Source organism: Sapajus apella, unplaced genomic scaffold (assembly GCF_009761245.1).
Source record: "Sapajus apella isolate SASKATOON/1434 unplaced genomic scaffold, GSC_monkey_1.0 scaffold22, whole genome shotgun sequence".
NCBI classification, from domain to species: domain Eukaryota; kingdom Metazoa; phylum Chordata; class Mammalia; order Primates; family Cebidae; genus Sapajus; species Sapajus apella.
Genome location: NW_022436962.1, coordinates 13,781,374 through 13,804,074, shown reverse-complemented (window position 1 = coordinate 13,804,074; position 22,701 = coordinate 13,781,374). Strand labels below are relative to the sequence as shown.

General features: G+C 41.3%; 1 protein-coding gene across 8 annotated transcripts in view; it reads right to left on the bottom strand.

Annotated features, from left to right (window-relative positions):
* The window catches only part of HHAT (hedgehog acyltransferase), a 349,450-nt gene that overhangs the window by 76,447 nt on the left and 250,302 nt on the right, over positions 1-22,701 (bottom strand). For all 8 annotated transcript variants that reach the window (XR_004272205.1, XR_004272208.1, XR_004272207.1 and 5 more), the window contains one exon: positions 11,516-11,717. Coding sequence is in view for 1 of the 8 variants with exons in the window: in XM_032289133.1 (XP_032145024.1) it covers positions 11,516-11,717 (202 nt within the window). In the remaining 7 variants the exon portion in view is untranslated. The remainder of the gene's footprint in view (positions 1-11,515; positions 11,718-22,701) is intronic.

The window sequence follows — 22,701 nt, the reverse complement described above, 5'->3', positions numbered from 1 at the left end:
GCTAAACACAAATCCTCACTCCCTGGAGAGTACTTGCATAGATAAAGAGCATGTTGTTCCTGCAGTAACTCCTCTATGTCCACCCAGCTTGGGTGCTTTGTGAAAATGCCTTTCGTCAGCTTCCTACAACTCCTTGCCTCAGTGAGTCACAACCAACAATCCCTCCTCTCATAAAGCAGCAGGCTACCAGGAAGACTAATTCCTCCTTACCCCATTCTTTCCTGTATATATATTTTGTGCACTGGGCATTATAACAGCATTTTGCCATCACTAGACCTATTTGTATGTATGCTGCTGCTTAGTAAAATAATCCCCCAGTACTCAATAACTCTGTTTCTCCAATGTTCAGTCTATATTCTTCATGTTGCTGCATAAGCCAATTTCATCTTAAACTACCTTCAGTGAATGAAGTCAGAAAGTATCATTCACTCTTTCTTTTATTCAACAGGCATTGTACCAGGAATTGGAATAAAGGTCAAGAATACAGTGTCTCTGACTTTATGAGGCTTACAGTTCAGTAAGGGAAAATTTCATTTCAACTGTGATAAATATAGCAGAAGAGAACATACATAAGGTATCCAAAATAGATTATCAAATGGGATCTAATTGAGTTAGAAGAGCCAGTGAATCATTCCCAAACTAGGTATCTTTTGAGCTGAAATCTGAAGGATGAGTAGGGGTGGAGGGGAAGGAAAGAGCATCCTCAGAGATGGAAGTAACTGTGTTAGGGAGCTGAGGCTAGAGGGACCACGTATGTAATGAACAGAAGGAAGAACAGAGAGGTGAGGGAGGAACACTGAGAAAAGGCAGTAAGTTAAAGATCAGATAGGGTATCACAGGTCATCCTAAACGTTGTGGACCTGGTGCTAAGAAAATAGGAGCCACTATAGAATTTAAGAAACAGTGACATGGTTAGGTTTTTAAGGAGAAACATTACTCAGCACTACAAGGATGTTAAATGGAAGGGGGAGGAAGTGGAAGCAGGGGTTTAGTTAGAAGCTATTTGGTAGACAAGGAAAGAAATGAGAGCAGATTGGATTAGGATTTCAGTAGAAATAGAAACAAACAAAAAAATTCAAGATCTATTTAGGAGGCAGAATGTTCAGTATCTGCAGATGAATCTGAGAGAGAGAGGTACAAAGGATAACATAATGGCTTTGGCCTTGAGTAGCTAGAGAGATGATGGTGCCATTGGTGGAAAGGGAGTGTGCTGGAATTACTGGGAGATGGGGGTGCATGAGCTCAGCATTACATGTGCAAAGTCTGAGAAACCTGGAAGATGTCCAAGTCAAGAGGTTCAGCAGCCAGTTGCATATATGAGGCGCCAACAGCATGAATGAAGATCATTCAAAATAGCAGCAGAGTCAAACACACTATATGCCTTTAACCTTTTCTAGAAGCAGGGTATGTTCCAGAGCTGCGCTGTTTAAAATGGTGGCCATTAGCCATATGGGAGATGCTGGGATCTAAATTAGTTAAAAGTAAATATATTTAAAATTCAGAGTCTAAATGGGCACTAGCCACATTTCAAGTGCTCAAAGGGGCTAGTAGCTACTGCACTGGACAGTGCAATGAATATTTCTGTCACCGAAGGAGTTCTATCAGACAAGCCTGCTGCAGACAATCAGAGGACTTCCTATGTACAGCACTCAGCTCTCACAAGCATTCAGGTGGATGTTCAGCTCTCAGTCTCCCAACACCAAGAAATAGAATTCTACTATATTTTGATCCCCATATAAGGCCTTGTGGTTGAAGAAGAAGAAGACAACAAAGAAGTGGGAGGTGAAGCAAGATGACCAATCAGAAGCCTCCACCAGTCATTCTTCCTGCAGGAACACCCAATTCAGCAACTACACACAAAAACACACCTTCATCAGAACCAAAAATCGGGTGAGCAATTGCAGTACCTGGTTTTAACTTCGTATCACTGAAAGTAGCACTGAAGAGGGTAGGAAAGGCAGTCCTAAACTGTCAATGCCACCTCTCCTCCATCCTCCAACAGCAGCCACATGGCAGGGAGCAACAGCTTGTGCACCTGGGAAGAAAGAGCTCAGTGACCATGGGACTTGGCCCTGGAACTCAGTGCCACCCTGTCACAGCAGAAAGCAACATTGGGTTGCTTTCTGGAACTGGAACTCAGTCCAGTGTCCATGGTGGGGCACTTAGAACAACCCTCATCAGAGAGGAAGCATCCATCCCAGCGATCAGAACTTGGGTTCCAGCAAGTCTTGCCCCGAGGGCTAAAGGGCTTTAAGGCCATAGATAAACTTGAAAGGCAGTCTAGGCAACAAGGACTCTGAATGCTGAACAAACCCTCATATATTGCTGAACCTGATGCCAGTTGACTTTGGGGACACCTAACCTAGTGAGATACCAGCCAGGGCATCCAGGGGACTGCTTGCATCACCCCTCCCTGAACCCCAGGCAGCATAGCCCACAGCTCCAAGACAGATTTCTTCCAAACTTCTGCTTGAGGAGACAGGAGAGTCAAGAGAACTCTGTCTTGCAATTTGGATACCTGCTTAGCCACAATAGGATAGGGCCCAGACAGAGTTCTGAGGACCTATCCCAACCCCTAGCTCCAAGACAACATTTCTAGAGATGTCCTGGGCTGAAAGGGAACCCTCTGCCTTGAAGGGAAGGATGCAGCCCTTGCAGAACAAACCACCTGTTGACTCAAGAGCCCTTAGGCTCTGCATAATCAACAGTGGTACCCAGGCAGTACTTGCTGTGGGCCTTTGGTATGACTCAGAGACTTGCTGGCTTCAGGCATGACATAGCACCTTTCCTATTGTGGTAGCTATGTGGAACTCCTTCTTCTTGAACAAAGGAGAGGGAAGAGGAGGGAGGACTTTGTTTTCCAGCCAAGGTACCAGCTCACCCACAGTGGGGTAGAGCACCGAGTGGGCTCTTGGGGACCCCAGTTCTAAGTTTTGGCTCTTGGACATTTCTGCACCTGTCTTGGGCTAGAAGGGAACCTACTCCCTGAAAGGAGGGACCCAGGCTTGGCAGCATTCACCACAAGCTGACTGAAGAGCTCTTGGGCCCTGAGTGAACATTGGCAGTAGCCAAGCAGTACTTGCCACAGGCCTGGGGTCGTGGCAGCCGCGGGAAAAGACTCCTCTGCTTGTGGAAAGGGGAAGAGTGGCAAGGACTTTGTACTGTGGCCTGGGTGCCAGCTCAGCTGTAGTAGAATAACATATTAAGTAGATTCCTAGGGTTTCTGACTCCAGGACCTGGCTCCTGAATGGCATCTTAGGACCCACCCAGAACCAGGAGAAGCCCATCACCCCGAGGGGAAGGACAAGCCCTGTTGGTTTCGCCACCTGCTGATCATAGAACCCTAGGGTCTTGAGTGAACACAGGTGGTAGCCAGGCAGTAGTTACTGTGGGTCACGGGCAAGATCCAGTACCATGCTGGCTTCAGGTCTGACCCAGTGTAGTCCCACAGGAGTTTTTGTGTCACTCCATCTCCAGTTCTAGGCCGTTGAGCACATGGACATTCCATTCGTCTGGGAGAAAGTAAGGGAAGAGAACAAGAGTCTTTGCCTGGCAATCTAGATAATCTTCTGGATCTTCTCTAAGACACCCAGGGTGGTACTACTATGAGAGGCTGCAGACTCACAGCATTACTGGACTTGCGGCGCCCTCTAATGGAAATACAGTTACAGCAACCAAAATCTTAGATCACAACACCCAAGTTCCTTCAAATATCTGGAAAGCCTTCCCAAGAAGAATAGGTACAAACCAGCCCAAACTGTGAAGTCTACAATAAATACCTGACTCTTCATGACCAAACACCAATGCTCATCCACAAGCAGGAATACCATCCAGGAAAATATGGCCTCACTGAACAAACTAAATAAAGCACCAGGAAAAAATCACTGAGACACAAAGATGTGTGACCATTCAGGCAAATAATTCAAAATAGCTTCTTTAAGAAAAAGAAATGAAGTTCAAGGCAACACAGAGAAGGAATTCAGAACCCTATCAGATAAACTGAACAGACACTGAAGTAATTAAAAAGAATCATGCAGAATTTCTGGAGATGAAAAATACAAATGACATAATGAAGAATGCCTCAGAGTCTCTAAGAAGAATTGATCAAGCAGAAGAAAGAATTAGCAAACCTGCAGATGAGCTATATGAAAATACAGTCAGAGGAGATAAAGAAGAATTAAAAGAGAAGGACACATACCTGTAAGATCTAGAAAATGCCTCAAAAAGGCAGATCTAAGAGTTGTTAGCCTTAAAGAGCGGTAAAGTAAGAAAAAGACAGGGGTAGAAAGTTTATCCAAAGAGGTAATATCAGAGAACTTCCTCAAACTAGAGAAAGATACCAGTAATTCAAGTATAGGAGGGTTACCAAACACCAAATACATTAAACCTAAGTAAGACTATCTCAAGACATTTAATAATCAAACTCCCAAAGTCAAGGATAAAGAAAGGATCTGAAAAGCAACAAGAGCAAAGAAACAAATAAGATACAACAGAGCTCCAATACATCTGGCAGAAGATTTTTCAATGGAAATCTAACAGTTCAGGGAAGGGTAGCAAGACATAAAGTGCTCGGGAAAAAACAAACAAACAAACAAACAAAAAAAAAACATCTTGTATCCTAAAATAGTATATCCAGCAAAAATATCCTTCAAACATGAAGGAGAAATAAAGACTTGCCCAGACAAACAAGCTGAGGAATTTCATCAATACCAGACCTGTTCTACAAGAAATGCCAAGGGGAGTTCTTCAATCTGAAAAAAAAAGGATGTTAATAAGCAGTAAGAAATCATCCGAAGGTGCAGAACTCACTGGCACACTGGCAATAGCAAGTACACAGGAAAACACAGAATACTGTAACACTAATTGTGGCCTACAAACACTCATATATTGAGTAGGAAGACTAAAACACAAACCATTAACAAATAACAACTTTTGAAGAAATAGACAGTACAATGAGATATAAATAGAAACAACAAAAAGTTAAATGCAGTACAAAGTTGAAGCGTAAACTGTTTATCAGTTTTCTCTTTGCTTATTAATTTGTTTATGCAGTCAGTGTTAAGATGTCATCAGTTTAAAATAATGAGTCATAAGATTATTTGCAAGCCTCGTGGTAACTTCAAATCAAAAAACAACAGATACGCAAAAAAAAGCAAGAAATTAAAACATACCACCAGAGAAAATCACTTTCACTAAAAGGAAGACAGGAGGGAGGAAAAGAAGGAGAAGACCATAAAACAAAAAGAAAACAAATAGTAAAATGGCAAGAGGAAGTCCTTTTTTATAAATAACATTGAATGTAAATGAGTTAAACTCTCCAATCAAAATACGAAGTAGCTTAATAGATTAAAAAGCAGGATCCCACGATCTGTTGGCTACAAAAAACACACTTAACCTATAAAGGCACACACAGACTGAAAGTAAAGGAATGGAACAAGATATTCCATGCCAATGGAAACCACCGAAAAAGAACAGCAGCAGCTATACTTACATGAGACAAAACTGATTTCAAGACAAAAACTATCAAAAGAGACAAATATATATATATATATAATGATTATATATCTCATCATTATATAATGATGATAAAGGGATCAATTCAGCAAGAAGATATAATAGTTGTAAATAACATATGCAACCAATATTGGAGCACCCAGATGTATAAAGCAAATATTATTAGAGCTAAAGAGAGATGCTCCAATAACAGCTAAAGAAATTATACACCCCACTTTCAGCATTAGACAGATCATCCAAACAGAAAATCAACAAAGAAACATCAGCAGTACAGGTCAAATGGACCTAATTGACATTTACAGAACATTTCATCCAACGGCTGCAGAATACACATTGTTCTCCTCCACAAATGTATCATTATCAAGGATAGACCATGTGTTAGGCCACAAAACAAGCCTTAAAACATTTTAAAAAATGAAATTATATCCACTACCTTCTCTGACCACAAGGGAATAAAAGCATAAATCAATAACAAGAGGAATTTTGGAAACCATATAAACACAGGGAAATTAAATGGTATGCTCCTGAATGACAGACGGTCAATGAAGAACTTAAGGAAATTGAAGAACTCCTTGAAACAAATGATAATGGAAACACAACATGCTAAAACCAATGGGATACAGCTAAGGAAGTACTAAGAAGAAAGTTTATAGCTACAGGCACCTACATCAAAAAAGTAGAAAAACTGAAAATTATCTAATGGTGCACCTTAAAGAATTAGTAAAGTAAGAGCAAACCAAGCCGAAAACTAGAACAAAGGAAATAAAGATCAGAGAATAAATACATAAAATTCAAACAACAAAAATACAAAATCAATGAAATTAAAAGTTGCTTTTTGAAAAGATTCATATAATTGATAAACCTTTAGCCAGACTAAGAGAAGAGAAAGAAATCAAGAGTAATCCCAATTACAATAGTTACGAACAAAATTAAATACCTAGGAATTAATCAAAGAAGTGAAAGCTCTCTACAACAAAAACTATAAAACACTGATGAAAGACATTGAAGAGGACACAAAAAATGGAAAGATACTCCATGTTCTTGCTTTGGAATAATCAGTACTGTTAAAATGTCCATACTACCTAAAGTAATCTACAGATTCAATGCAATCGCTATCAAAATACTAATGACATTCTTCACAGAAATAGAAGAAACAATTCTAAAACTTTTATGGAACTCACAAAAGACCCACAATAGCCAAAGCTATTCTGAGCAAAAAGAATAAAACTGGAGGAATCACATTACTTAATTATACTACAAAGCTATGGTAACCAAAATAGTATGGTACTTGCTCAAAAACAGACACATAGATCAATGGAACAAAATAGAGAACCCAGAAACAAATCCACACATCTGCAGGGAACTCATTTTCAACAAAGGTGCCAAGAGCATACACTGGGGAAAGAACAATCTCTTCAATAAATGGTGTTGAGAAAACTATCCATATAAAAAAGAATGAAACTAGACCCCTATCTCTCACCATATTAAAAAATCATATTGAAATGAATCACAGGCTTAAATTTAAGGTCTCACAATATGAAACTACTAGAAGACAACATTGGAGAAACTCTCCAGGACACTGGAGTGAGCCAAGAATTCTTTAGTAATACCCCATAGGCACAGGCAACAAAGGCAAAATTAAACAAATGGGATAACATCAAGTTAAAAGGTTTCTGCACAGCAAAGGAAACAATCAACAAAATGAAGAGACAACCCACAGAATGGGAGAAACTATTTGTTAACTATCCATCTGACAAGGGATTAATAACTAGAATATATAAGGAGCTCTAACAACTCTACAGGAAAAAAATCTGATAATCTGAATAAGAAATGGGCAAAGAATATGAATAGACATTTCTAAAAAGTGACATACAAATGGCAAACAGGTATATGAAAAAGTACTCAACATCAAACTCAGAAAAACTCAAATCAAAACTACAGTAAGACATTATCTGTTCCCAGTTAAAATGGCTTTTATCTAAAAGACAGGCAATAACAAATGCTGGTGAGGATGTGGAGAAGCAGGAATCATTGCTCACTGTTGGTGGGAATGTAAACTAATATAGCCACTTTGGAAAACAGTTCAGAGGTTCCTCAAAAAACTCAAAACAGAATTATCATGTGATCCACCAGTCCAATGACTTGGGATATACTCGAAAGAAAGGAAATCAGTATATTAAAGAGATATTTGCACTCCCATGTTTACTGCAGCACTATTCGCAATAGCCAAGATTTGGAAGCAACCTAAGTGTCCATCAACAGACAAATGGATAAAGACAATGTGGTACATATACACAATGGAGTATTATTTAGCCATGAAAACGAATAAGAGCCTATCTTTTTCAACAACATGGATGAAACTGGAGGTCATTAAGTTAAGTGAAATAAGCCAGGTACAGAAAGACAAATCTCACATGTTCTCACTCGTTTGTGGGAGTTAAAAATTAAAACAACTGAACTTGTAGAGAGAGAGTAAAAAGATGATGACCAGAGCCTTGGAAAGGTAGTTGGGTGGGGAGGGGGCAAGAGGATGGTTAATGGGCACAAAAATATAGTTATATGGAAGTAATAAGATGCAGCATTTGGTAGAACAAGGTGACTACAGTCAACAATTATTATACATTTTGAAATGACTGGAAGAGTATAATTGGATTGGTTGTAACACAAAGAAAGGATAAATGCTTGAGGTGATGAATAACCCATTTACCCCCAAGTGATGATCACATATTGCAGGCCTGTATCAAAATCTCATGTACCCCACAAACATCTACTATGTACCCACAAACATTTTTAAGAGGAAGTTCTGACAAAGAAAAAATAATTTTTGTTACTTAGATATCTGCTAATCTATCTTAACAGAACAGATGAAGAATATACATCATGAAGAAAGCGTATGATGGTTAATTTTATTTGTAAATCTGACTAGGACCAAATATTCACTTAAATATTATGCATGGGTGTTCTGGTGAAGGCGTTTCTGGATGAGATTAACATTTGAATCAGTAGACTGAACAAAGCACATTTCCTGCCCCAGTGTGAGGGGGCCTCATCCAATCTGTTGAAGTTCTGAATAGAATAGAAAGCAAAGACAGTATTTTTTCTGTCTTCAAGCCTGACTGTCTTTGAGCTAGGACAATGGTCTTGTTTTTTTTTTTTTTTTTGGACTGGAACTTACACCATCAGCTCTCCTGGGTCTGAATTTCTCAGCCTACAAAGTCACATGGTCTAATTCTGTATACCAAATTTCTTTACCATCATCCCTCCCCCCTCCCCCGCCCCCTCCACACACCGTATTGATCTGTTTCTCTGGAGAACTCTGAATAATACTTAGGACATGAGGGGCATGCAGAATGAGCTCACATTGTGAAAATACTATCAGATAAACTGGGGAGACTAAAGTCAGATGACAATGGGTCCAACAGAGACAGTAAGTCTTTAATTGGATTTTGACAGAAGAACAGGAAATTCACGGAAAGAGAGGGAAGAAGGGTAACCTAAGTGGGATTTTTTACTCAAAAAGTTGTGTGCATTTGGAATGCCAGCCATTTTTTCCAAAGGAAAATCAATTCTGTGTGGAGCTACATAAGAAACAGGGTAATGGAGGAAGACTCTATGTCTGGACAAGTGGACGAAGAACTAAAGAATCGACCTGATATGAAAGTACAAATTGTGCACTGACTTGATGCTGAGGCTCACTCAGACAATGGGATATACAGAGTAATGGGATCCTGGCCCTGTGCTCCAGGAGTGCATTGTCTAAATAGCCATAACTGCCTAGCAGGCTTCCAGGTGATAAAAACAGGTTTCATAAAATATGTTCTTGCCCAATAAACATGCAAGCCAAACATCATATTTTCAACACACAAGACAAATATTTAGGCAAAAAAAATGCATATCAAAAATTACTATGCACGAAGCTTCTTCGATTGTAGACAGATGGTCAAGTGAGGTGAATGAGTGAGGCTAGGAGCAAGCTGTGATGGAGCAAGGTAGACATGCGAGAGCCTCATCCTGTGAGTACATGTGCTTGATGCCTTGATTTATTTTGAACCCAAATGAACAGGCCACAGGCTACATAGCATAGTTGGGTTACTCTAACATTTTAGCTTTTTAAAATTATTAGCAGCCTAAGCTATGGCTCAAAGGCCACAGAGCACTGCTTAACACTAAGTTCAAGGTTAATGTTAGTGGCTTCATGAAAGAACACAGAAATGGGTTACAGGGCTCCAAATTGGGCTGAAAAGAACCTTCTGACTTTCAAAGGTGATAAGTGTGTTTTCAGGCTTTGGGTAGAATGCTTTGATTTGAAGACGAAGATTGAAATCTCTATGATACCATTCTCTTTGGTTTTCTTGTGCGTTCCATAGCTATGGCTTTCACTGAAATCCCATTTTCTATTAGAATCCACTGGCATTTCCTTCCTGCTGATGGCTGGGTACTACTACTGAAAAAATATTTGTCTTTATACATACATGAGCATATATAAATCCCCTCCAAAGTGTTGACTACTCATTTCAGTTTTTATTGAAATAACTGTCCACTTGTACTATGGATATCTTTATAAAAACACATGTAAATGTATTCTGTTTGGCAGGGTTTTTAAAGTGCATTTTCTTTAGTTATTCATACTGGGTGAAATGTAGCCACATTAATCATTTTTCTAATTTTCTGTGTGTGACTGCCCGCCATGAACACTGATGCTAGCACATTTCTTTTTAGCTACTTTTTTCAGGATTAGAGGGATATTGCTACAGCTTCAGAACTGACAATTTCCTACAAGTTTCTAATACATCTTATACCATATGCAAGATAAAGCTATGCTCATAGTTTAAAATCACTCAAATGACATGTGTAAAGAGAAATGCTTAACTGATTTTCCAAATCATTTTCCTGTAAAGTTGAACTGTTTCTTAAATCCTTAGCTGTTTTTTGAGACGGAGTTTCACTCTTGTTACCCAGGCTGGAGTGCAATGGCGCGATCTCGGCTCACCGCAACCTCCGCGTCCTGGGTTCAGGCAATTCTCCTGCCTCAGCCTCCTGAGTAACTGGGATTACAGGCATGCGCCACCATGCCCAGCTGATTTTTTGTATTTTTAGTAGAGACGGGGTTTCACCATGTTGACCAGGATGGTCTCCATCTCTTGACCTTGTGATCCACCTGCCTCGGCCTCCCAAAGTACTGGGATTACAGGCGTGAGCCACCGCGCCCGGCCAGCTGTTTTTTATATTACTATATACAGTGACTATCAAGGATTTAAAATACCAGTTATACTCAGTATTAGCAAGGGCATTCTTACGTACCACTGCTAGAAATATAAACTAGTGTACTTTTGTCTACAGGGCAGTTAAGAGTTAATAAGCAATATGTATAATAAACCTTTAAGATGAGAAAAACCTTGAACCTGGAAATTTCACTTACGAGAATTCATCTTGGTTATGATACTCATCTTAATACAACTATCAACTAAGTTGTTAGTTGCAAAAAAACTTTAGAATAATATGATTACTAATAATAGGAGACTAAAATAAATTATGGCATATCCATGTAATGGAATTCTATGCAGCCATTAAAAAGGGTGGCTAGGTATGGACTCAGTGACTTAAAAAGGTGATCCCGATACAATCTTATCTCTATAATAGCAATTGTTTTAATGTTACATACATATGTCTATGTGTACATACACATAAAACTTAGAAAAATGGATCTTAACATGGTTTCTGTTAAAGAGAAGTTTTCCTTTTTTCTTCTTTAAATCTTCTAATTTTTATATAATACATTTTTTATAGTTATAACATATATATAATATACACATACATACATATATATGCACCACAGAAGCTTCTTTTCCAGCTGTCCTGCCTCTAGGCATACGGACTTTGAAGCAACCATGCTGGGGGTGGGGGTGGGGGCGGGGATGGGGAATCTGAAGGCCTCATCCCTCCCAAACCTGATCTGCCTAGCTCAGCTGTCCTGTAAGACAGGAGCAAGGATCCTGCTCACCAGACTGTCCTGGATGCAGGGAGTCTCCACGAGCCTCCGGACTCCGTTCTCCACAGTGACTCCCAGCCAGTTGAGCACTGCCCAGCACCAGAGGTAGTCGTAGCCGCCATGCCAGTAGCTCACAAATGCAAATGTCATCGCCGTGGAAAACAGCGTCCCCAGCAGGCCATGCTGGGACCCACCTACTGGAATGTACACATACCTAGAGAAAGAAGAGGTTGTTAGGAGCCATGAATAGGGCTGCCCTGCAACTCTGCCTGCTCCCTGGCTTTACTCCCCTGTTGTACACTGCTGTTCACATATGCAGATCCGCCCTCACTTCCAGGAGGCCAGATTCCTTGGATTCTCCATCCCTCAAGGAACTGGCAAAAACCCAAGCCTCACCTCTGCAGGGCGTTAGGTTAAATGAACACACAGGCTCAAGGGTTCTCATTACCAGAACAAAATAGCACTTACAAGAAGCAGGGCCAGAAGTCATGAATTTAGAGTTTCTGAAAGGGATGTGCCCAACCCTGGAAACCCAAACACAGAACGGCAGTTAAGCTTCTGACCACATGGGGCCAGCAACCTTCAAGGCAGGTGATACAGTTTGGTTGTGTCCCCATCCAAATCTCATCTTGAACTGTAGCTCCCATAATCCCCACATGTCAAGGGAGGGACCCAGTGGGAGGTAACTGAGTCATGGGGGCAGGATTTTCCTATGCTGTTCTCATGATACTGGGTAAGTCTCACGAGATCTGATGGTTGTATAACAGGCAGTTCCCCTGCACAAGCTCTCTAGCCTGCCACCATGTAAGACATGCCTTTGCTCCTCCTTTGCCTTCTGCCGTGATTGTGAGGCTTCCCCAGCCATGTGGAACTGTGAGTCCATTAAACTGTTTTTTCTTCATAAATTACCCAGTCTTGGGTATTTCTTCATAATGGTATGAAATGGAGTAATACAGCAGGTGTGGATTTGACAGATCAGATTATTAAATTTATGGTAAACCCATTCTTTAAACACAATTGCTAAGACCATGATCCTAAACACGCAGGAGCTGGGTGCTGCAGATGGGTGCCAGAGCTGGTTTCCAACTTTCTAAGCAGGGTTGCCCAGAAGCAGTCGTGAATTCATAGTAAAGAAAAGGGCTCTGTGCTCACAGGGCAGCCAAACTACTGGACAAAATGCATAGCTGTCCCCCTGGGTATGTTCTCCATTGCTGAGACAACTGCCTGAGCCCATGGAGACAGGACTATGTTCTTCAATCGGTATTTTCCTGCTTCAGTTGGACAAAACTCACACCTTGAGCTCTTAGGACCTGGAGAGCTAGGAGCACACCCTTCTTACAACAGCCTTTTAAAAAAGCCCATAGGCCTTTGTTTATTGCTGGTTGGTGTTTCTTTGTCCAACCTTCCTCCAGGAGGGAAAAGTAAAAAATCCTTTTTTGAATACACAATATGTTCCAAGTGCAACATGACACTTTACATGTACCACTTTGATTCTTTTAAGCACCATACATATGGTTTATACCTACTGCCCCAGCATCTTAAACAATTTAGCATCTGTTTATATATTATTTTAACTTGGGGGAGGAGATCAAACCTATTTTTGAGGAGGAAATAAAATTGTTTTTTGAGAGGAAATTGTTCTAGTCAAAATGTTTTTCAATAGAACTATTTTACTTTTAGAGACAGCATCTCCAAATGTTCCCAAGGCAGGAGTGCAGTAGTGCAATGATAACTTACCACGACCTCAAACTCCTAAACTCAGACAATCCTCCACTTCAGCCTCCCAAGTAGCTGGGACTACAGGAATGCACAATGACACCTAGCTAATTTAAAACTTTTTTTGTAGAGATGAAAAATTTGCCCAGGCTAGTTTTGAACTCCTAGTCTCAGTGATCCTCCTGCCTCAGTCTCCCAAAACACAAAGATTACAGTCATGAGTCACCATACCTGGCTTAAAAGAACAATTTTATAGGTAGGCAAGGCAAAAATAAAAACAGCTTATCAGGCAATAAAGAAATCTTTTGAAAGACTATATGACTGTAAATTATTTAAAAATGTGCCACTTAACGAAGACTCTCTCCTTGACTAAACTTTAGTCAAGCTCCTCTCAGCATTCTAGGCCTCGATCTTGGTGTGCATCTTTATTGTAGCAAGAATCATGCTAAGTCGGTTTAGAATGAACCCCCCACTTGCAATATCTGATTATGCTCCATTATCTGGTCAAATTCTTCAGCACCTACTCTTGGTGTCTGATCGCCCTGGCTGCCTTCAGGAGGAACCCTGTTAGGTCTGTTTAGCCAGAATCTCCCTATTTTCCAATGTTTCCTCTAAATAATATTCCACTCAATGACCCACCTTGCTCCTTGGCTATATCCCCCTTGTCGATGCTGTATTCAAAATTAAGCCCAGTTCTGGTCGGTTGTGGTGGCTTACGCCTGTAATCCCAGCACTCTGAGAGGCTGAGACACAGGTGGATCATCTGAGGTCAGGAGTTCAACAAGAGCCTGGCTAACACTGAAACCCTGTCACAACCCAAAATACAAAAATCAGCTGGGCATGGTGGTGCATGCCTGTAGTCCCAGCTGCTCTGGAGGCTGAGGCAGGAGAATCGCTTGAACCTGGGAGGAGGAGGTGGAGGTTGCAGTGAGCTAAGAACACGCCACTGCACTCAGCCTGGGCTATAGAGCAAGACCCCTTCTCAAAAAAAAAAAAAAAAAAAAATTGAGCACAGTTCTATACTGAGGTCTCTTTCCCCTATTACAATAGTTCCTGAATAAAATTTTTACTGATTCAACTACTACCTAGCTCTGGTTTTTCTTTAACATCCTCCACTCTCAAATATGTTCCAGTTTCCAGTTTAGATAATAAATTATCTGACCACCTTAGATAATCCCATTTTATGGGTGACAAAACCAAGGTTGAGAAGTTTATTTGCCCAAGGTACACAGCTAGGAAGGAGAAGGACCAAGATCCAAATATGCATCTGTACCTCCAACTTACTACTTCCATTACATCCCTGGGCTAATTTTTAAAGTCCTCTATATTTCACCCCAATCAGGAACAATTAAGCTGGAAGGCATGTGAGAATGTAGCAGTTTGAGAAATAAGCAAAGCAAAGCCAGTACTTTCATTTGTGCCAAAACAGGACCATCTTCACAATCATATCAGCGAATTGGCATCAAGCACTTATACAGATTAAGGGATCTGCCTGTTGAGCATGTCTTTAGGACTTCAGAGAATTCCTGGCATTATGGGAAACAGAGACATGACTTTGTTCCTGCTGTAAGGATGGGCATACCTGCTTGTGAAACAACAGCAAACAGGTCCCTCCAGTAAGCTATGTGCCATGGTACAAAGTACGCCAGGAAGGTTTGAGAGTGCAGGGGAGAAGGGTGTGGGGTAAAAGAGGCTTAAGGCCGAAGGCTCTTACTCCGGCGAAGGACGAGAGGATGAGTTCTGCTAGGTAAAGAGGAGAGGTTGGGCACTGCAGCAAGGACACAAACGAGGGGCTGGATGACAAGTTAGAAAAGCCGGACAGCCCAGGGCATAGTGGTCTTATCCAGTGTTCTGCTGCCCCTCAGAGGCTTCTTGGTCATTGGTGTAGAATACTCAGCAGAGGCAAAAAAAAAAAAAAAAAAAAAATGGGCCACCATTCGCTGTCTCCTACCTACATGGAGGTAACTGCTGGCTTATCGTGAGGTGCCCTTAACTTTACATCATCAGCGCTGTATGTAGAAATAAAATAGGGTGATCAAACCTATTGCAAAAGGACGAAGAACAACTTCTCTTTAAGGAAACTGTGCAGGTGGCTGTTTTACAAAACAGATTATCAAATGCTGTCTTCATCCAACCTGCTTCATGTTGAGTTTTTGTTTTTTTTAAATCGTATCTCACTATATAAAAGTGAGCTGCAGCTGGGGACGGTGGCTCACACCTGTAATTCCAACACTTTGGGAGGCCAAGGCTGGGGGAGGGGGCGGTCACTTGAGATGAGGAGTTCAAGACCAGCCTGGACAACATGGTGAAACCCTGTCTCTACTAAAAATACATAAATTAGCCAGGCATGGTGGTGCACACCGACAGTCTCAGCTACCTGGGAGGGTGAGCCAGGAGAATTGCTTGAACCTGGGAGGCGGAGGTTGCAGGGAGCCTAGATTGCACCATGGCCCTCCAGCCTGGGTGAAAGAGCAAGACTCTGTCTCAAAAAAGTGAGCTGCACCGTATATGTCAGAAAAGCACAGCATAAAAACCTCTCATTCTCCACACCAGTGGTACTTGATCTTGGATTTAACTCCAAGAAGGACATGTTTTCAAGCTTGTGATGAGGAAGCATCTAGCCCCAAAATTACATGCCCAGCTATTTTGGGCATCTCCTGGAACCATGGCTCTGTTACTTTGCCTTCAAAATGACAGCCGACAAAAATATCTGAAAATTCCTTCTATTCTAGAAATTCATATATGGCAGGTCTCCAAGGACATGAGGCTGCTTGTTTCAAGCCAGAGAAGGTAGAGCTTCCAGGCTGGAAGACAAAAATCCCTTCTTTATTCTTAATTTCTAGAAGGCAGTACGTGTGGTAAAAAGGAGAGCAAACAGGTTATTTTCTTTTACAAATTCTATCGTCTTCTGTCAGTTCCACGATTAATAAAAACAGAAACATGTCTCTTTTTTTAGAAAAGCAGTAGTATGAAACCGCTTACTAAGACTCGCTGCACAGTAAATTGATTTCCCAATGGAAGAAAGCAATCAACACCACCTTCTCAGAAAGCAAAACTAAAAAGATTGCTTCTCGTCAGTGACTATGTCAGGTTCAACCTTCAAGAAGCCTGCCTCTGTTTGGCCGGCTTCGTGTGGTCACTGCTTATGGAAAATGCTGCACTCACCTTCTTAATTTAAAAGCATCTCACCAAATCAATGCACTGTAGCAAACCCCCAACTCAGAAGGAAGAATCTATATAAAATGCAGACTGTATTGATGACGTCTACCCTTTACTGAGTGCCCATGCACCAAGTGCTTTATGCATACTATTTCTAATCATTAAAACAACGCTGCAAGGAAATAACCATTAGGCCTATTTTACACAGGAGAGATGAAATCTGCACCTAGAATATTGTGGTTCCAACACCCTCAGGCCTAGGTGCTTTGGTGATGTTTCTCGTTTAACCAAATCTCCAAAGCAGTCTCCACAGAAATATCCACTGGTGTTTTATTAACTGAAAAATGTCCTTCTAGGAAAGAATTCTAGCTCAAGAGAATAATGCTTACAATTTACAAAGGGATTTGAGCCAATGAACTCTCTTAGCCACTGTTCAGTGTCAGAAAACGAGAGGTATAACTTCCTCTTTTGAACAGACTAAGTAGTTACCCTCAGTCCCACAAGCAGAGATAATACACCTGCTATCTCAACTCCCTGACATCCTGCAGAGGTCTGCTTATATCAGAAGTGGAACATAAAATGTTGGTGGCATGGCCAGACTTGGTCACTCACGCCTGTAATCCCAGCACTTTGGGAGGCCAAGGCAGGCTGATCACCTGAGGTCAGGAATTCGCGACCAGCCTGATCAACATGGAGAAACCCCATCTCTACTAAAAATACAAAATTAGCTGGGTGTGGTGGCACATGCCTGTAATCCCATCTACTTGGGAGGCTGAGGCAGGAGAACTGCTTGAACCTGGAAGGGGGAGATTGCGGTGAGCCAAGATCATACCAGTGCACTCCAGCCTGGGCAACAAGAGCAAAACTCCAACTCAAAAAAAAAAAAGTTGGTAGTGAGGGTGATGCTGAGTAGGTGTACATAAAGGGAGAAGAAAGTATCTAGCTCCCTCACACTCACTATGAAAAACACCACAAATATACACCTTACAGCGGGAGACAGCGGTGGTGAGAATCCATGTGGGAAACGCATTAATCTTTAAATCACAACACTTCCTTTTTCCAAGGACCTATGCAATAGCTTCCTAGCTTGCTACATTATCACTTAACTCTGTGACAGACTAACCCCAGACTCCAACAAGGCATAAAGATGAAGCACCAGACACTGACAGACATGGCTTTCACTGTTCCCTGCACTGAGCCCAGGTGGGCTTGCTGGTTCCCTGTCATCACTTACCTATTGCTCGGCTGGGCTGGGATGCCAGTTGCTGACATCCTACTCCAGCTCCACCTTAACTTTCCACCCTATTTTCCTTCTCCCCACTTAGCTGTCCTGACAAATCCTAAAATCGTGAATAAAGGAGGACTGATACCTCTGTGCCTTTGGCCATACCATTTTCACATCTAGAAGACACTCCTCCATCCTCCCTGATTTTCCAACTCCTACTCGGTCTACAAAATCCATTTGATTTTCCACCTCCTCCAGGAAGTCTCTTTTGAATTTTTCAACTTGCAATTTAACCCAGGAACCTACTGTGTGTACTGTCTGTACCACTGATTGAACAGTGGTTTACCAAAATGTATCTATGATGGGTGTCATTTTAACTAAATTGCAAGATTCATTCAGACAGCACTAGATATGTGATGTGCATGCATGTGTGTATGCGTATGCATATGCCACACAGCTATTAGTCAACAGTACTTAAATATATATAACATTACAACTTCCATTTACTGCTCATAGCCTCTAATAGCTTTTAAACTTGTTACAAATTGTCACCATTGTCATGAACCCATTAAAAGCAACAGGAATCAAGGGATAATGGACTATAAGGTCCTGTACCAGGTACGTGGAGACTTCAGAAGACACCCATTCCCAAAGAATACAGACTATTGAAGGAGCTGAAGTTTCTCCATACTTTGTAATCCTAATAACCCTATTAAAGTCAAAAGTATGTGTCACCTAACTACGCCAACCCTAAGAGATTTACTACCCAAAGCAAAATAATTAGTCCTTTAAAGAACAGAGCCTTTAGTGGCTAGGAAAGGCAAGACTTTTGTCCATGTTACATTGGTGGTGAGATGACCTCACCTTGGCTTCACCTGGGCTCTGAGACCAGCCCCTGCTCGGGTTTCTCTACAGAGCTGGCTGTGCTGTCCTGAGCCCACTCTCATGGGCAGCAGCTCCCCCTGACTCAATCCTGGCTCTGGATTTGGGCTTGCCCCACATTTTAGTGATCTTTTTCATGGCCAATCATGACCCTCCAGGAAAATCTCCATTGTCTAGGTAGTCCTCACAAAGGAAGCTACACATCTGCTTATAAAAAGTTCTCACAATCTACCTGTCTGACAAAGGTCTAATATCCAGAATTTACAAGGAACTTAAACAATTTACAAGAAAAAAAACAAATAACCCCACCAAAAATCAGGCAAAGGATATGCACAGACACTTCTCAACAGAAGACAATAAACATGTGAAAAAAAAGCTCAATACTATTTAGCATCAGAGAAATGCAAATCAAAACCACAACGAGATACCATCTCATGCCAGTCAGAATGGCGATTATCAAAAAGTCAGGAAACAACAGATGCTGGGGAGGCTATGACAAATTGCAAGGCTTTCACACTGTTGGTGGGAATGTAAATTAGTTCAACCATTGTGGAAGACCATATGGCAATTCCTCAGGTATCTAGAACCAGAAATGTCACCTGACCAGGCAATCCCATTACTAAGTATATACCCAAAGGAATATAAATCATTCTACTATAAAGACACATGCACACATGTTTTCTGCAGCACTATTCACAATAGCAAAGATATGGAACCAACCCAAATGCCCATCAATGACAGACGGAATAAAGAAAATGTGTGGAATACTATGCAGCCATATAAAGGAATGAGATCATGTCCTTTGCAGGGACATAGATGAAGTTGGAAATCATCATCCTCAGCAAACAAACACAGGAACAGAAAACCAAATACCGCGTTCTCACTCATAAATGAGAAGTGAACAATGAGAACACATGGGCACAAAGAGGGGAACAACACACACCAGGACCTGTTGGGGGGTAGGGGGAAGGAACTCAGAGGACAGGTCAATAGGTATAGCAAACCACCACGGCACATGGATACTTATGTAACAAACCCACACGTTCTGCACATGTATCTTGTTTTTTTTTAATAAAAAGTTTTCAAAGGAAGGTGCACACAAAAAGGAGTATACTTTGCTTTTAATATCTTTCTGTCCAGTAGAGATCATAACAGCATTTTAATAAGTAATAACCAGCAGTTGGTTAATGGGCAACCACAGACTGTCATCTCCAGAAGGCTAAGAGGAGTTTATTTTCAAAGCAGAGAAAATATTTTGAGCTGGGCTAATTCTCAGCTCCTTTACTAAAAGATGCTGTATGTAAGCTTCATATGCAATTCTGAAAATTACCTATTAAAAATTCTATGCCCTCTTTGGCAACAGAACATTGTGAAATTTATAAAACAGAAATTAAAGTCAAGCTATATTTAGCCTACAATTAAACTTCTAGGTTAACGTAATTAGATGCCAATATTTTAAAAAATAATAATCTTTCTTTTTGCTCCATAAAGCTGGTAGTTCAGTGGGTTGAAGTACTGTGATGATGAACCCAAGCTTGGAGCTTCCATCTTAGAGGAAGATTCAACCTCACCTTCAAAGTTCAAAACCCAAATTCTGGCTTCACAAAAGCTCTATCATTCTCACAGAAAGAGAGGCCTAAAGAGTATGAATGGCTTAGGCCAATATCCCTGAAGAATATAGATGTGAAAATCCTCAATAAGATAGTGGTACACCAAATTCAGCAGCACATCAAAAAGCTTATCCACCATGATCAAGACAGCGTCATCCCTGGGATGTAAGGCTGGTTCAACATATGCAAATTAATAAACATAATCCACCACATAAACAGAACCAATGACAAAAACCACGATTATCTCAAAAGATGCATGTTAAGTATTCTTAACACACAAACACACACAAAACCCAAAGAAGTACAAGGAAACTTTTGGAGGTGATGGATACGCTTATTACTTTGATCATGGTGATGGTTTCATGGGTGCTTGCATATGTCCAAACTCATCAAATGTACACATTTTGTATATCAATTACGCTCTAATCAAGCTGGGGATTTTAAAAGCTATTATCATAATGAGTAGCATTCCTATATCTTTCATCAGCATTTGAAGACACCAAGAACACTGGCAGACTTGCTCAGGGATGTATGTTCTTCACTTAAAAACCCTTAGTCCTAAAAAATGTCACGTGAGATCCAAGTCACTAGTTCTAAGGGGTCAAAGCCAAGGATTCAACACCCACATATACCTGTTGATTATGTTTAATCCGGATGACAGCCAGCTGTTTTCCATATACCTAACACTGGCTGTGGAGATGCCTACAGAGGGTATGTGGGTGTGTTGGGGTAAGGCAGTACCTGCCACAATTTTGTCTATCACCAACATTTTGCCATCAAATAACTGTCATCCTGCCCCTTAGCTTCCCCCTTTATCTGCCAAGTAGAAAGGTCACCTGACCAAGTCATTTTCTTATAATGAGTTACTGCAGTAACTGCCTAAAGTCATTCCTTACACAGGTTTACTCATTCTACCAGTTTAAGAGACCTAATGTCCTGGAAGGTCAAAGTCGTGATGACACATGTCTTTGTGGTATTGGTATTACAATCTTCACACCAGAGACTGTGAAACAAACAGGCAAAGCACCAAAGGCACTTTAAAATCTCATGCATTAAAACTAGCTCCCAGCAACAAACAGGGACCTGACGCAGCCTGGGGAGGGGTATGCACTGGTTCCCTCCCTGGGGTTTCTAACCCTCTTCGTTTGCTTTCCAGCACATTGAAGCCTAGCATCCCCAGGGCTCCCAGGCCTAGGCCTATTCTGGGTTATAAATAAACACCATATAAAACAGATTCTTTGGAGGTTTGAGCAAAGGAGACAGAGTGGGAATTTATACTCTTTAGTGCTGCAGAGCAGAGTCTAATTGCTAATAAAAAGGTCCTTGAAGACTCAGTTTAATAACCACCAAGATTTTCTGGCTGCCTGCCTGTCTTCCCACCTTTCTCCCAAGAGGATGCTAAAAGCATTTATAAGCTTCCCTAGGCCAGAGGAAAAGGTGGGGGTGGGTATGAAAAGGCAGAAGTAAAGGGGCAAATGAGGATGTCCAAATGATGAAGGGCTGCATGACTTCTCCCACTGCAGAGTCAGGAGGAGAAGGGGTCGGGGAAAGAGTCCACCCTCCCTTGCCCCTTAGGCATTTCCCAACCTTTGCTCTATCAGCAGGTCCCAAATCCAGACATCAAAATTACCACCATCCTGGGCGTACGCTTCCTCTATTCAGCATGTGAACTGCTGGTTTCTCCTGGATGTTTCCTTTCCATCCCTGCCTCTCACTCACATCCTAGTCAATGCCTCTTCTGCTGATCCTACTCTTCAAACTCATTTATCACGGCTGTTAGGAAAATGTTCACTATAAAATAAACGTGTGCAACTTAAAGGTTACTGTGCCGGTACAATGCCTTGGAGTCTCTAGAAGAAAGTGCTCTGAGAACAAGTGCAATAAAGAAATGCCTAACTGATTCTCAAAGCATTTCATTCCTCTTCTGGGTTTATGGTGTAAGGATTTTGTGGCAGTCACGCTGGAGACAGCCCCAGAGGCAGGGCCCACGGCCTTGGTAGATGCATATTCCAGGTTTTCAAGGCAACGCAGTGTTGCACACACAAAGTCTGGTCAGTTGGTTAGTCAGCCGAAACAAAAGTCAGCAGCTGAGAGGTGTAACATAAAGGAATAGAAGAGGCAAGTTCTTTGTTGTCAGGAAGCATCTAGTTTATTAAGGGTGGGCAAGTCCCTACCTTCAGGAGGGTTCCCACTTACAGTGGATTCCCATTGTATTATGGCCTAAATTAAACCCATCAGCTTGGCTTCTTCAAAGTCATTCTCCAACTGCCTCTTATGCCACTAATTTTCATCTTATCAGTCTCCAAAATAGATTCTCCACCCCAGTCATTAACTTCATTCCTGCCCAAGCGTGGGCCTTGTAATCATGCCATCCCATCCCTTAACCACCGGAGGCCCCTGGCCAGTCTTGTCCATCATTTGATCTTTCAAAATGGGTTTCACATTCACTTCTAGGAAAATTTCCCCAGCCAATCTCACCCTTTGATTCTTTACCATTTTAAGATTCATACATTCATCTCAACCTAGATGATTTCTTTCAACTTGCTGATGTGCTGCTCTTTAGTACTTCTGTGCTACCTCACCAGGTTTGAGAACATGCAGGACTC